The sequence below is a fragment of the Nyctereutes procyonoides genome, unplaced genomic scaffold, assembly GCF_905146905.1.
Source record: "Nyctereutes procyonoides isolate TBG_1078 unplaced genomic scaffold, NYPRO_anot_genome, whole genome shotgun sequence".
Classification (NCBI taxonomy): Eukaryota; Metazoa; Chordata; class Mammalia; order Carnivora; family Canidae; genus Nyctereutes; species Nyctereutes procyonoides.
The window spans coordinates 48,326,422-48,340,664 of NW_026575046.1; the positions used below are offsets into that span (position 1 = coordinate 48,326,422).

Genomic DNA, 14,243 nt, shown 5'->3' on the forward strand with positions numbered 1-14,243 from the left:
TCTGAACTCTACCCATGTTGAGAACTCCTCTACTAGTTTGCATTCCCTCTCCAGAGCATACCTCTCTGTCCCAGTGAGGAAGGGGCAGCCCAGGTCTCAGACCCCTACCTGTTCCCAGAGCCCCACGCCAGGCCTCATTATAGCCCTATTGCTGTGACGCCTTCCAAACAGATGGTGACCTCCACAGGGACAAAAGCTGCCTGGCTATCTTAGCCTCTCTCCAGCTTGGGGCCAGGCTTGGCCTGGGGCAGACAGTAAACCCACATCTGTGCAACGGAGTGCCAGCCAAGGGTGGCCCGAAGCCAAAGGCTGCTGATTCACACCTTGGCTGAGGAGGAGGAAACGGTGACGCCGCTGCGTGGGTTTCTGGCTTTCTTTGCCAATGCAGTGGCCAAGGGGTCCATGCAATTCTGCTTAATTAAGCAGACCAGAAAATATTATCCTTATGTGCCTTATGGCCACGGTTCCCTTCACCCCCAGGGAGATAGCTGACTATAAGCTTCTAGTCAATGAGAGGCAGAGAAGTGGGTGTGATAGTGGGCAAATTAGTCCACCTTTCCAAGCCTCGGTTTCCCTACTTGCAGAATGGGCTAATAACAGGACCCACATAGCAGACATTGATTGCTTCCACCTGCTCTTTCTTCCAGTAACAGTACCCTGGATCTCCAGTGACTATCTCTCCCGCTACATGCAACCTAGGGGGACTACCTATCCCAATACCTGGCACTTGCTGGGCCAAAGGATGGTAGGGGGACCTGGCTGCACCGATCAGACTCTCTCTTCCTAGAACTGAACTCTTGAGGGACCCAAGGACGGAGGGATGGAGCAGCTGCTCACCTTTGGTGATGCTCCGATGCCCCCTGGCAGCTCCTCTGCCCTGGCTCCAGCTGGCCAAGTCATTTCCCCACTCCTATTCTGCCCAGAGTCAGCTTTCCATATGTTCCCTGTGGCTTAAATTAGCGAGGGTCATTTCTGTCATTTGCATCTCACAGAGGTGCTGAGCAGATTCAGGGATCCAAAGTATGGAAAGCCTTGAGCACATTAGAAGCATTCAGAAAAATGATACCCATTCTAGAATAGTCATAGTAAATTATTATTAAGCTTTGAGAACAAGATAGGTCTGGAATTACTTAATCCTTCCCAAACTTCAGAACTCCTACTGGCTCTCCCAGTCCCCTCTTTCTCTCTTACCTCTCCTGCCCCAGCTTCATCTTTGCACGCAGCCCTTCTGTGGACAGGCGCTCTCTTCCTCCAGCCTCCCACACTTTGTCTGTGCTCCACCCCCTCTGTTTTCCTGTGGAAGGCCCGCCAGAGGGAGGGCCCCAGGTACCAGCTTTCCAACTACTCCAGGACTTCTCTTGGACACTTCTGGGCCCCAGCCCCGGCCCCTGTGCACGGAAGCTGTGACCTTCCTGAGCGAAGGGTCCATGCTTTCTATTCTGTGGCTGTCGGGACACTCTGGAGCTCCTGGCCCCCACACATCAGGCTTCATTTCCATCACTCAAACCACTCCTGCTTCTTTCAAACATACCACATATTGGGGTTTCCACTTCTTTGCCCTCCTGTTCTCGGCCTGAAATTCCCTTCCCTCTCCACTTGCAGCATCCCTCCTCAGCTTTGTGATCAGCTTTGGCTCACCTCCACTGCATGCTGCCTTGTCCAAGTCCAACTTCCCCAGAACCCAAGTGCACAGGCTTCTGCTTATTCCCCAAGTTCCAGGCTAGCTCTGAAACACCCTGCCTGTGTCTCTCAGAACACTGACCTCCTTTGAAGGCTGAATTCCTGGTTTGTGTATCTGCAGATTATCCCTGCACTTCCAAGTGCCTGGCCCCTGGAGGGATTTGTATTTGTTCAGTGAATTCTCAGGAAACGTTGTCACTATTACAAAGTCCAAAGGTTTCTTGGTTGTGGTTGTTGTTGTTGTTGAAAGTGGTGGTTCTGGTAGAATTGCCAAAGTACAGGATGCCCAGTGAAACTTGAATTTCAAATAAGCAATGAATAATTTCAGAGTGAGTATGTCTCAAATATCACGTTTATCTGAAATTCAAATTTAACTGGGCGTCCTATTAAATTTGGTAAATCTGGCAACCCTAAGCCCTGGGATGGTCTGAAATAGGCCTGCAGAAGCAGGTGGTAGAGCTCTGCCCACCTGCACACAAGATGCACCACCAGTACCTTCTCCGTTCAGTACCTGAAGATGGTCCTGGGCGTGGGGGCTCCCTGCCCACCTGCAGGCTTGCATCTGAGCCAGCAAGCCCAGGAGGAAAACACTCCGCGGTTTGGAGAAGAGGGTGGAGGAATGACAGGCATATGATAAAGCTGGGCCCTGTGGGCTCCCAGGAGAGCCCCAGAGGAGTGAGCCACACCAGCCCCTGCCCATGACGCACTGTGAGACACTGGGCTTCCCGGGTCTATTACATCAGGCAGCTCCCATGTCAGGCGGGGGCAGCGAAGCCAGTTCCACCCGGCGTCTGGCTAACCCTGCCTACCAGCACTACAGGGAAGGGAGCGCAGGGCCCCAGTTTCTGGGCCTTACCCCAAGCTGGGAAGCTCCAAGGACAACTGTCCCAGCAGCACTGTCCTCAGGCATTCTGCACACAAGCTCATTTAATTTGCAAAGCCACCAAAGCCACCCACTTCCCAGAGGAGAAGGGTCAGTGCCAAGAGTGAGTGAATGACAGAATCAGCCTAGAACCCAGCGCAGAAGCCACACTCACAACCATCCAGACACACGGCCTTCTTAATAAGCCTCGTCTTCTCTCCTTCAGCCAGGGATGGTTGCCTATGACTCACTGCTTGCACCCACCATGCTGACAGGATCACTTGGCTAGTGGCTCTCTCCTTCTTGCAGCTACAGTGACCCACAGCTGGCCTTCATCTCCAAGGGGAAGGAAAAAAATGGAGTCACACAAAACAAGACTGTTCCCCATGCCGCAGCCCTTTCTCCCAGGAAAAAAGCACACACCACTTGCCATCAGGATATGAGTGTTCTAGATGTTCACAAGTACAATGAATGGTCTGGTCCTTTAGTACTTTTCTGGCAGTGTGATGACTAACTGTACTTGGAGCTGACCCTTGTGCACCTCTGGGTGGGTTAAGGTGAATGTATGAACACCCAGGGAGCAGGGTGTAGGGCCTACCTCTAATCTGGATGACCTTTCTCGTGTCCTATGGCCTCAGTGCAGGCCACAGGACTCAGGCCTGCAATTCTTTCCAACCCTCCTCAGCTGCAGGCGTTGTGGGAAGAAAACCTGGACCTGCTGAGCAAGCAGCATTTTAACTAGAAAAGCATCTGCCCAGGCCTTCCCTCGAGGTATTTTAAACTCATTTCTTTCCACTTCTTGGGCTCTCACACTGGAAAGCTGCATCCAGAGACCTCCCTCTACAACAGGAGTGGGGGAAGAGTCTTTGAGGCCAGCGACTACATTGGAAGGACAGGCTCTCCGAGGAGCTGGAGAATCCCACTGCTTCGGGATAGGATGGGGCAGCAGGATGTGGGAACCTGGCTGGAGCCACCCACAGCTTGGCACTGCTTCTTTTTTTAAAATGAGCATTTGCTGTTTTTTTTATTTTCACTAAAAACAGGAATATGTGTTCACTGCAGAACATTTGGAAAACATAAAGCACAGACGAGCAAAAAAAAAAAAAAGAAGGAAAAGAAAAGTGACATATTTTATCAGCTATCTTTCTATGCTTATACAGACACATATTTTCATCCTTCATTTGTAATCAGGTGGGAATCAGCCTGAGCATGTTGTTTTGCAACCAGCTTTTACTATTTAATATTCCCATGACAGAAGATAGAATACATTTTTACCATCTTGATGGTATCCTCGCATGTGGATATAGTGCATTTTATTTATCTTGTTCTCCACTGATGGGAGTTTAAGTGGTTACTGACTTTTTACTACCATAAATGATACTATGTTTGTATGTTCCTAATACAGCTCATGGCAAAGGAGCCCTTACATCATGATAGGCCCATTTAATCCTCCCATCATTCCTATGAAATGGGAACTGTTACTATTCCCATTTTATAGAGGTGCAGAGAGGGTAAGTCATTTGTCTGAAGTCACATTGCCGGTAGGTGATAGACCAGGGATTTGAACCCAGACTGCCTGGTATACTTTCTCTGCTCACCAGAAGCATGGAATAACAAAGATTTAAAGTCTGAACTAAAGTAACATGTAAGTGATCTGAAGATATGATAGCTCCACCTGCCTTGATCTTGAGACAGCTGCAGGAGCCCAGAGTGTAAGAAGCAGGCTGATATCTCCTGCATCCAAGGGCCAGAGGGATCAAAATGGTACAAGGCAACTGATAAAGTCCACGGTTTTTCACTCAAAGAAAGCAACAGTCATTAAAAAAAAAAAAAAACCAACCCCACCTTACCCGAGGGGCCTTAATGCCTACCTAGTGCACTACTCTGTGACACAGACAGGGTGCATGAGAAGAACCCACTGGCAGATAGATAGGAAGGCTCAGCCTTGCTCGAGGGCCTATGCCAGCAGCTGCAGGGTGTCCAGCCTGGAGCCGGCACCCTATAAGTGCCTCCTGAATGAAAGAGCATGGAGAACACATAGCATGGCCTCACAGCAGCAGGTAGGAAAGAGGCATAGATTTGGATCATGGCTATTATTATTGCCAATATTATTTTTCATGACTACTACCATTGATGAAGGGCCTTTTCTACATGATGCACCAGGCTGAGTATCGGGTGACCTGAATTAACCTTCACCATTGCCCTACACTTATAGATAAGTACTATTGCACCCTTCTGCTCCCTTTTTATAAACCCTCAGGTGGTTCGTCTACAAGGTCACCCAGCTCAGAAGTGCTTGAGGAGGACTCAGAGCCAGGTCTTTTCATCATGAAAGAAATGTGCTAGTAGCTGGCATTTATCCCTCTGGCAGAAGGCACAGAGTACAGATCGAGTGTATACATTATCTAAAAAGCACACAACAGTCTGAGAAGACACGACTCATTCTACAGATGCTGAAACTAAGACTGGGGGTTGAGTCAGCCAAGGCCATGTTTATCCCTAATGCCCAAGTTTGCTGCCCTGCCCTGTGTGTTTCTGCAAAAGAAGGGGTGCCAGGTAACTGGCAGCTGGAAAGAGAATGCAGCTAATCTGGGTAGCAGGTTCACACTTTGTTCCAGACCACTGAGCTCGCCAGCCAGAGGCTTCCCATAGACTGATATGAGCATGCTAGTAATACCTGATAAGGGTGTAATCTACCTTGCAAAACTCAACGGCTCAGAATAGCGACCCCCGGGGCTCTTAGTGGAAGGAGGTTTCAAGGCTGGTGGCACAGGGTCTATCACCCCATCACTCCGGGGGCACAATCAACTCAGAGCTTCCCGGGGTGAGAATGATGAGGGCTGGCGGCTGCCTGTGCTGCATCCTTCTAGGCTGAGGGAGCAGTGAGATGAGTAAAGGGCCAGGACGGGGAAACTGGGATCCAGAAGGTAGGTGACACACCTGAGGCTGGTTGGTGCAGGGGTGGAATCACAGGGCTGCCACCTCTCCCAGACCATGTATGCATCTGGCTCCATCCCTATGCCACCACTCTTTGCTGTGTGACCTCAGGTACAAGCCTTCCTCTCTCTGAGCCTCCAATCTTAAGGGAAGAGTGGGAGAGCTAAGGTAACTGGCTAAAACATTAGGATCTTGCCTGTGTAAAGAAATCGTACCAATTACTAGAAGACAAATAACTCAATATACTGAGAAAGGAGCAAAAGATAAAACAGGCAATTCACAGAAGAGGAAATGTTAACGGCCCATGGAGGTAGGAAAAGATGCTCAACCTGGACAGTGAGCCGGGAGATGTGAACACCACCAAGAGATCCTACTCTGCGCCCAGCAGATTGGCTAAAACGAAAAGTCCGACCATTCAGGATGTTAGCAAGGACACACAGCAAAGGGATGCACAGACACTGCTCCATGGCCTATAAATGTAAAGGGGACAACGCACGAACCCCTAGACCCAACAACCCCATCATAAGGTACACGTGCAGGAAGCAGCTGCATGGGTCTGTAGTGCTGAGGACACCCTGAAAGTCCCCAACAGAAACTAGGATAAATAGTAGTATATATAAATGGAATATTAAATAGCACTTAAAATGAACTGGGGCCACATGTATCAGCATAGATCTCAAAAGGATAATGTCTTTATATAGTTTTAAAACACTCAATACATGATTTGGGGCAGTGCTGAAAAGGTAAAAACATTAAAAAGTGTGTAGGGCTGGGGTGGGATGGGGATTGATTGCAGACAAGTCCCAGGGATCTCTTTGGGGGTGATACAAAGGTTATACAATTGGAATGTAGTGGTGGTCATACAGCTCTATAAATTCACGAAAACAGAGATGCCTGGGTGACTCAGTGATTGAGCATCTGCCTTTGGCTCAGATCATGATCCTGAGGTCCTGGGATCGAGTCCCACATTGGGTTCCGCAGAGGGAGCCTGCTTCTCCCTCTGCCTATGTCTCTGCCTCTCTCTGTCTCTCATGAATAAATAAAATAAAAATCTTTAAAAAAAAAATTCACTAAAACAATCAGCAAACCATACACTTAACAGGAGTGAATTTTATGGCATGTACATTATACCTCAATAAAGCTGTTGGAAGAAAAAAAAAGCCTATCTAGTAGATCTAATAACCTATTTTTGAAAATGCATGGGAATGATAAACACCAAATGTAGGACACTGGTTCATTTTGGGGTGGGGGGAGAGCTGGGGAGGATACACAGGGGCTTTGCATCTGCCATGTTTTATTTCTTAAAAAAACAAAAAATAATGATCTGAAACATGGCAAAATGTGAACATCTGACAGAGCTGGATGGTGGATAGTTATTTGATTTTATGTATTTGTATACGTGAAGTAGTGTATTAATATAGTGAAAAAAGACTCATTTTAAAGGACTGCTGTGCTGGGTAAATTATACAGAGAGCTTAATCCAGTGCCTGGCCCACAACAACTGATCAAATTTCAGCCATTATGATTACTGCTGCTGTAACTACTACTACCATCTTGCTCCTCCTAATGTCGAAAGATCTCAAGACAGAGCAAGCCAGCATCTCTTGGCTCCTGCAGCCAGGGACTCTCTTCTAAATCCAAGGCTTCTGTATATCCCACTCCAGTGCAGGAAATGGGGTGATCCTGCAAAACCTACAGAGAGCAAGCACTTCCTTCTCTCTTCAAGCCAGAAGATAACCCAGCCAGGGAGGGTGTCCCCAGGCCATCACACTTGAAAGCCCCCTTTCCAGTCATTCAGAAAGCCCTGGGCTCTGGGAAAGGAAAGGTGCTAGCATAAAAGGGGAACAGCTCCCTGAGCCTTCAATCTTCCTGCCTCTGATAGAAGGAGGCAGCTCCAGGGGAGCCTCTCCAAATCATATTATCATCTCCAATAACCCTTACCCAACTGTTGGGATCTCGGAGGTCCTGGGGATTTCTACCCCTGCATTCTTCAGACCTGGCCTGTGCCTCTGCCCCTGGGTCCACTGACCATGTCTATGCCCACAGGTGAAGGAGGGTGGGGCTGGCATGGAGAGGATGCCACCCTGATCACGGAGAAGATATCATTTCAGGGGGAACAGGTGACTCAGCCCTGAGCTCAGGTGCAGTTCTCCATGACATCTATAGTGCCTGTGACCTGTTCCTTCTAAGGCAGCTGAGTGATGAACAGGCGGTAGCCAAGGTAGCTGCAAATGGGGAGGGGGTAGCGGAAAACTAGGGGGCATGGTTAACAGAATTCTCCTGTCATGGATCTGTATATTCTTACTCAGTGGTTCCGGCACCGGGCATGGGGTGGAGGGTAGAGATGTGTGATTTTGCTGCTGGGGGACATGTCTGGAGATAATTTTGGTTGTCACAATTCAGGAGGGGGATGCTACTGGCACCTAGTGGGTAGAAGCCAGAGATGTTGCTAAACATTCTACAATGCTCAGGACAGCCCCGCATAGCAAAGAATGATCTGGCTCAGAATGTCAACAGTGTTGAGGCTGAGAAATTCTGCCCCAGAGGGAAGGAACAACATTTACAACTTGAAGATTATAGAAGATGGGAGTTCAGAGAGATATATCAACCTGCCTAACGTCACACAGCAGGAAATGGCAGAGCTCAGGACTGTCTCACTCCCCTCGCCATGCTTTCTCTCCAGGGTGGCTGGGCCAGGTTCAGAGGAAGGGATATCAAGTGGGATGGAAGTCTAGGCACACACCAACAGTGACCTCCATTTCTTCCAGAGTGGTGGGCTGGATATGTCTGGAGAACAAGAGAAGGAGGCACTGGCAGTTTCTAGTGGGTTCAGGTCCTCTGCCATCATGGCATGAAATCTGCCCCATTCCTATGGATGCCTCAGGCTTCAGTTCAACCAATCGCCCCTCTTCATCTGATGAAACCAAATGGCTGGATACAAGGGAGAGAGCCCCCATGAGTCACAAGGATAACTAAACCCACATGCAGAAAAACAAGTTTTTGGTGAAATCTCTCCACATGTGACTTTGGCACATTCCCTATCCAAGTGACATGGAAGCCATGGAGCAGAGAGGCAGGCTCTAACAGCTAAGGCACAACAACAGCCCTGGTGTCATGTGGTCCCTCCTTCTAGGAAGTGGGTACCATCACCCCCAGGTACAGATGAGAAAACTGAGGCTCGGAAAGGCTACACAGCTACCAAGTGGAGGCCAAGATTTCAACCCAAATCTGTATTTTAATTTGTTTCAAGGGGCCCCTAAAAAGTGATGGAAAGCTAAGCAAGATGCCCCTTAAAGCTGCAGAACCTTCAAAAAGCTGGCAGGGATGAATCTGACTAAGCAGAGAATGAAAAGCCACAGGGTGATCACAAATGATGTCAGACTTCCTGGTTCTTAAGGGGACTTTGCTTAAGGGAACTATGAAGGTATGGGATCTAGGAAGTGGCAGGGTCTAGTGGAACCCCACTTTTTGGGGTCCAAAAGACTTGGTTTGACATCTTTGCTCTGTCCAGGACTGTGATCTCAGGCATAGGACCTCACTTTCCTCAGCCTCGGTTTCCTCATCTGTCAAATGGGCTCAAGAACCTCAGTCTCATACGTGTGTGTTGGGAACGGGCAGGAGAGAGTTAGTGGATGATGATGCCCAGTTTGTGGTGGCTGTATCTATTCTGGTTCTGCCCACTCACAGATTGGGTGGGAGGAGGCATGGAGAATTTTAGACTCATCTTGTTGCCATGTTGGTGAAAACTGTCTTCATACCAAAAAGGCAACTCAGTTACACACTCAACAAGCTCAAACAAGAAACCAAGATTTGGCAGCATTTGAAGCAGTTAACAACAAAAAAAGACAATTTAGCTCTGCTGTGGAATCAAGGGAAACTTCACTCTATTTAAAGATGCCACAGGTCCAGGAAATAGCTTCCCACCGCCTGGCTAAGGGCTGAATAACTGGCTGCGCAGCCAATAACAATACGGACTCACACAGCACACCCTTTCTCGTGGAGAGTGCAGAGTGGATTCCGGTTATCTCCTTTCAGGTTTTATAGGCTATTCACGGAGGGCATGTAGATCTGCTTTATAAGGATGAGGCTCATAAGAAAATAGATCCAGAGGAGACTTGCAGGGAGGCCAAGGAGCTGAATTTAGCCAGCCAACGCCCTTTGCTATTCATTGTTCTACACTTCTTTGTTAGGATTTTTTCCCTCCCTCTTGCTCTTTTTTTCCTTCCTGGTTAACTTCTCTGCAGCTAGGCGCTGCCACTGCCCCCTTCTCACCACCAGAGACACCATAGTCCCCTTCCCTCCAGTAAGGAGGCCTCCCCAAGGCCTCACCTGGGCCCAACATCCCACGGACCCATTATCCCTCCACCCAAAATCTCTAAGGTGATCCCAGGGCCCCCTGAACCCAGATTCAGGTCCTAAACTGCTGCAGAATCCACTTCCCAAGTGGGGGTTACCGCCCCCTGGAACACGTTCCAGAGGCAAGGACGGCCTGAATGCAGCTCCCATGTTCTAGAACCTGCAGCTTCTTTGAGCCTCAGCCTTCCCATCTGCAAAATGAGGGTACTGGCCCATTTTCTCAAGTCCTCACCAGCTCTAAACAAGATTCTCATTTTACAGAGGGAGGTACCAGGAGAAAACTTTCCTACATTTTTAAACAGAAGTTATTGGAGCAAGAGGGCAGGGACTTTTTTTTTTTTTTTTTTTAATCTTTTCACGGTGCCGGCACTCAAAGGATCCATTCTCTGAGATTGCTCAGGCTGGATCCTCCAAAAGGACGACGCCAAACTTGGCGATCCCTGGAGGGGCTACCTGTGGCTAGGCACTGCGGGCCTGGGTGCCCTGGGCAGGGAGGAAGGGGCGGGTGGCCGGAGAACAGGAGCTTCTCTCTGTCTCTCTTCCCCCCTCCCCCTCTTTCTGTCTCTCGGTCCCCTACGCTGGCTGGGGCCAGACTTTTCCACAGATGGGCAGGAGGAGTGGGGGGCACAAGGGGGACTCGGAAAGGGGGAGAGCAGCTGCCAAGGGACGAGCGTGGGGGGGCCGAGGCGGGAGGACGGGAAGGAGGGGAGGAGAACCGGGCCGAAGAGAGGAGGGGGAGGGGGAGGGGGAGGAGCTGGGAGAGACCCGGGCGCGCCGCAGCGGGGCCGAGGGGGGAGGGGAGGGGAGGGGGGGGAGGGGGGGAGGGGGGGCAGGCGGGTTGGGAAGTTTTCGGAGCCGGGGGGCTCTCGGTCGGCCCGGGCGGGGCGCGGGCTCGAGGGGGCGTGGGGGCGTGGGGGCCGCGCGGCACTCACATAATGCTTGTTGGGCACCCGCCGCTTCTGCACGTCCAGCACCTTCACCTCCACGATGCTGCGCCGCGGCGGCATGGCCGTCGTCCGCGGGGCCCGGCGCGGGGCGGCGCGGGGCGGGGCGGGGGCGGCCGCCGCGGGCCGGGAGCGGGGGCCGAGCGCTATCCGGAGCCCCGGGCGGGCGAGCACCGACCGAGCACGAGCCGCCGCCGCCGCCGCCGCCCTGCGCTCCGCGCGCCCTCGGCCCGGCCCGCCGCCCCCGCCCCCGGCCCGCCCCCGGCCCGCCCCCGGCCCGCCCCCCGCGCCGCCGCCCCGCCCCCCTTAAAGGGCCCGGCCCGGCTCCCGCCCCGGCGGCCGCCCCGGGGGGCCCGCGTCCGGCCGCGCCGCGCCTTTGTCCCCGCGCCCCGCCCCGGCGGCCCGGGCCGGTCACTGACCGACCGGCACACTCGCCCCCGCACTCGCCGGCTCGGGAGCCGGATCTGAATCCCGGGTTCTGATTCCGACTCTCCCGCAGTCTCTTCCGTGGCCTGGGGCAAGTCGCTTTAACCTCTCCGGCCTCAGTTGCTTCATCTGTGAAATGGGCCTGGAACGCCTGCCTGCCGCGTGAAGATGCGTGGGAAGCCGTTGGCAGTGTCTGGCCGCGGTATAGATGCTGGCAGTTTTAAACTCAGACCCAAGCCTTGGGGATTCGGGGAGTAGCGAGAGGCCAGCAGCTTCTTTTCCTAGGTGTACAGTCTGAGAGATGGGGAGAGAGGGAGACAAGTCGCAACAAAGGCAAGTCCAATATAATCGACGTAGCCGAACCGCGTAATAGGGTGGTGGATGTGAGCGTGGGGCAAATGGGTGCTTGGTAACAGAGCCATTGATTCCCAAATGTGGGCCAAGTACTCCTTTGCACGTGCAGTGCCTTCTGCTTTTCTGAAATGTTCCCTGTGAATCCTCAAGACAACTCTGGGAGGAACCGGTGGTTGGCCCATACTACAGAGGAGGTGACTGAGAGCAGGCTCCAGACTCACAGAACTGGTGGAAAGAACCCATCACTGTCTGGCTCTCGGCATGTTTTGCAAGCTAAGGTGGCTGGGGCTGCTCCACGTTTCTTCATCTAGTGCCTCCTTGTCCTGGCTTGGCTGGGAGTAGTTTTCAGGTGTTGGCTGAACAAACATCTGAACGAATGTACGCATCGATCCTGGGATAGAAGCCTGGCCCATGCTGTCACGCTAGTAAGTGGGGGCTTTTTCCAACAAAACTGCATAGCTCCCCTGTAGGCCTGAAAGAGCCCTGGGCTCCTTCCCACCCTGGGGGCAAGGTCACTCTTTGAATGATGGTAGGGGTCATCCAGGGGAGGATGCTTCCCAGCAGCCCTGGCCAAATCCCTGGATAGTTTAGTGCAGATTCACTTTGGATCCACCCTACCATTTGTCTCTCCAACTTTCTTCCTTTTTTTAAAAAAAAAAATTTTTTTTTAAGATTTTATTTATTTATTCACTATATATATATATATATATATATATATATATATATATATAGAGAGAGAGAGAGAGAGAGAGAGAGAGAGAGGGGCAGAGGGAGAAGCAGGCTCTATGCCAGGAGCCTGACGCGGGACTCGATCCCGGGACTCCAGGATCATGCCCTGGGCCAAAGGCAGACACCAAACCACTGAGGCACCTAGGGATCCCCTCCAACTTCCTTCCTTCTCCTCTAACCACCCTGCCCTGGCCCCAGGGGATGGCCTGTGCTGATTTCACCCATGGGCTCCTTGTACTCAGCTTCCTGGTGGGCTTGGCCAATGGGAGGCCCTGGCAGGAGATTGAGCAGAAGAAAAGAGAGGTCTGGGTATTGATTTCCTGAGTTCTCTTCCTGCACGGTTGTGCTTACCAAAGGTGGCCTTGCACGTACCTTCTCCCTTAGGGTTCCCGGAACCACTTTTAACCCGCTAAGCGTGTTAAGAGTTCCACTTAGTGGGAAAGAGCTCTGGGCACTGCACTATCTCCTCATGGTTCCCCAAGCTCTGCCCACACCTTTGTAAGTGGACCCTTAGGTAAACGTCCCCCGGTGGCCCTGTTGAGAGAGGCACCCGTTTAACACCAGGACTTTCACTGATACCATTTCTGTAAGGGACATTCTTCTGAAGCATAATTGCAAGTCACATCCTTGGAAATGTCCAGTACGTTAAAGGCCTGGCTTTTCTGTTCCTTTTACCTCATCCTCTGAATGAGCCAAGCCTTCCTAATAAGGCAGAACCACAGAAGGCAGCCGCTAGAGGAAATCTGTGAATCAGCCAGCTTCCCCTGGTTTCCCAGAAAGGCAATGCGACCTGGCCGAGTCGCACACTGAATGGCGAAGTTGGGACCTCAGCCCTCCTGTGCTTGCTTACCTCTTCTGCTGTGGCAGGCCTGGCCTGGGAAGACAGACTTTCCTCTTACCTGCCTGTAGCAGAAGGTGCAATACTTGCATCTTTCCCTGCGCTTCCTTTGTCTCTCTTTTCTTCTTTATTGTAGTAAAATGTAGGTGATACAAAATTTTCACCATTTGTAAGTGTTCCATTCTGTGGCATTAAGTACATTCACATTGTTGTACAACTGTCACCAACATCCATCTCTAGGATTTTTTTTGATCTTCCCAAATTGAAACTCTGTGCCCTTGAAGCAAGCATTCCCCATTCCTCCTCCCTCAGCACCTGGCGACCACCATTTACCAATTGTGTGACTTTGGGCAAGTCACGTGACCTCTCTCTACTCTGTCTCCCGATCTGTAAGATGGCTTGTTCATTGAGATCTAAGTGAGATAATACACATAAAGTACATGTATTTTTGTTATTTTGCTATTAGCTGATCTGAGATTGCTAAACATCTCCCTTTAAGTGCATCCAAATCTCAATATTTATTTATTTATTTATTTATTTATTTATTTATTTATTTATTTATAAGATTTATTTATTTATTCATGAGAGAGGCAGAGACATAGGCAGAGGGAGAAGCAGGCTCCTCGCAGGGAGCCCGACGTGGGACTCGATTCCCGATCCCAGGATCACACCCTGAACTGAAGGCGGACACTCAACCACTGAGCCACCCAGGCGTCCCTCAATCCTAATTTATTTATTTATTTATTTATTTATTTTATTTAAAGATTTTATTTATTTATTCATAGAGACACAGCTAGAGAGAGAGGCAGAGACACAGACAGAGGGAGAAGCAGGCTCCATGCAGGAAGCCCGATGTGGGACTCCATCCTGGTTCTCCAGGATCCGCCCCGGGCTGAAGGCGGCGCTAAACCACCGGGGCTGCCCTCAATCCTAATTTAATACCAACTCTGCTATGAACTACATCTACTCTTTCCTAGTACTGATCCTCTTTTTCGCCCCTGATTTTATGTCCGGTCTCATCTCCTACCAGTTGCCTCTGTTTTCCCTATATCCCCCAAATAGAAATGACTTGTGATTTTCAGAAGGAAATATATTCTGTTTTTTCCTCCTAGTATAC

General features: G+C 50.7%; 1 protein-coding gene across 1 annotated transcript in view; it reads right to left on the minus strand.

The window, feature by feature from the left end:
- The window catches only part of SH3PXD2B (SH3 and PX domains 2B), a 96,355-nt gene extending 85,472 nt beyond the window's left edge, over nt 1-10,883 (minus strand). The window contains exon 1 of the mRNA XM_055325235.1: nt 10,768-10,883. Within this exon, the coding sequence (XP_055181210.1) occupies nt 10,768-10,842 (75 nt within the window). The 5' untranslated portion in view covers nt 10,843-10,883. The remainder of the gene's footprint in view (nt 1-10,767) is intronic.
- Between the last annotated feature and the right edge of the window lie 3,360 nt (nt 10,884-14,243).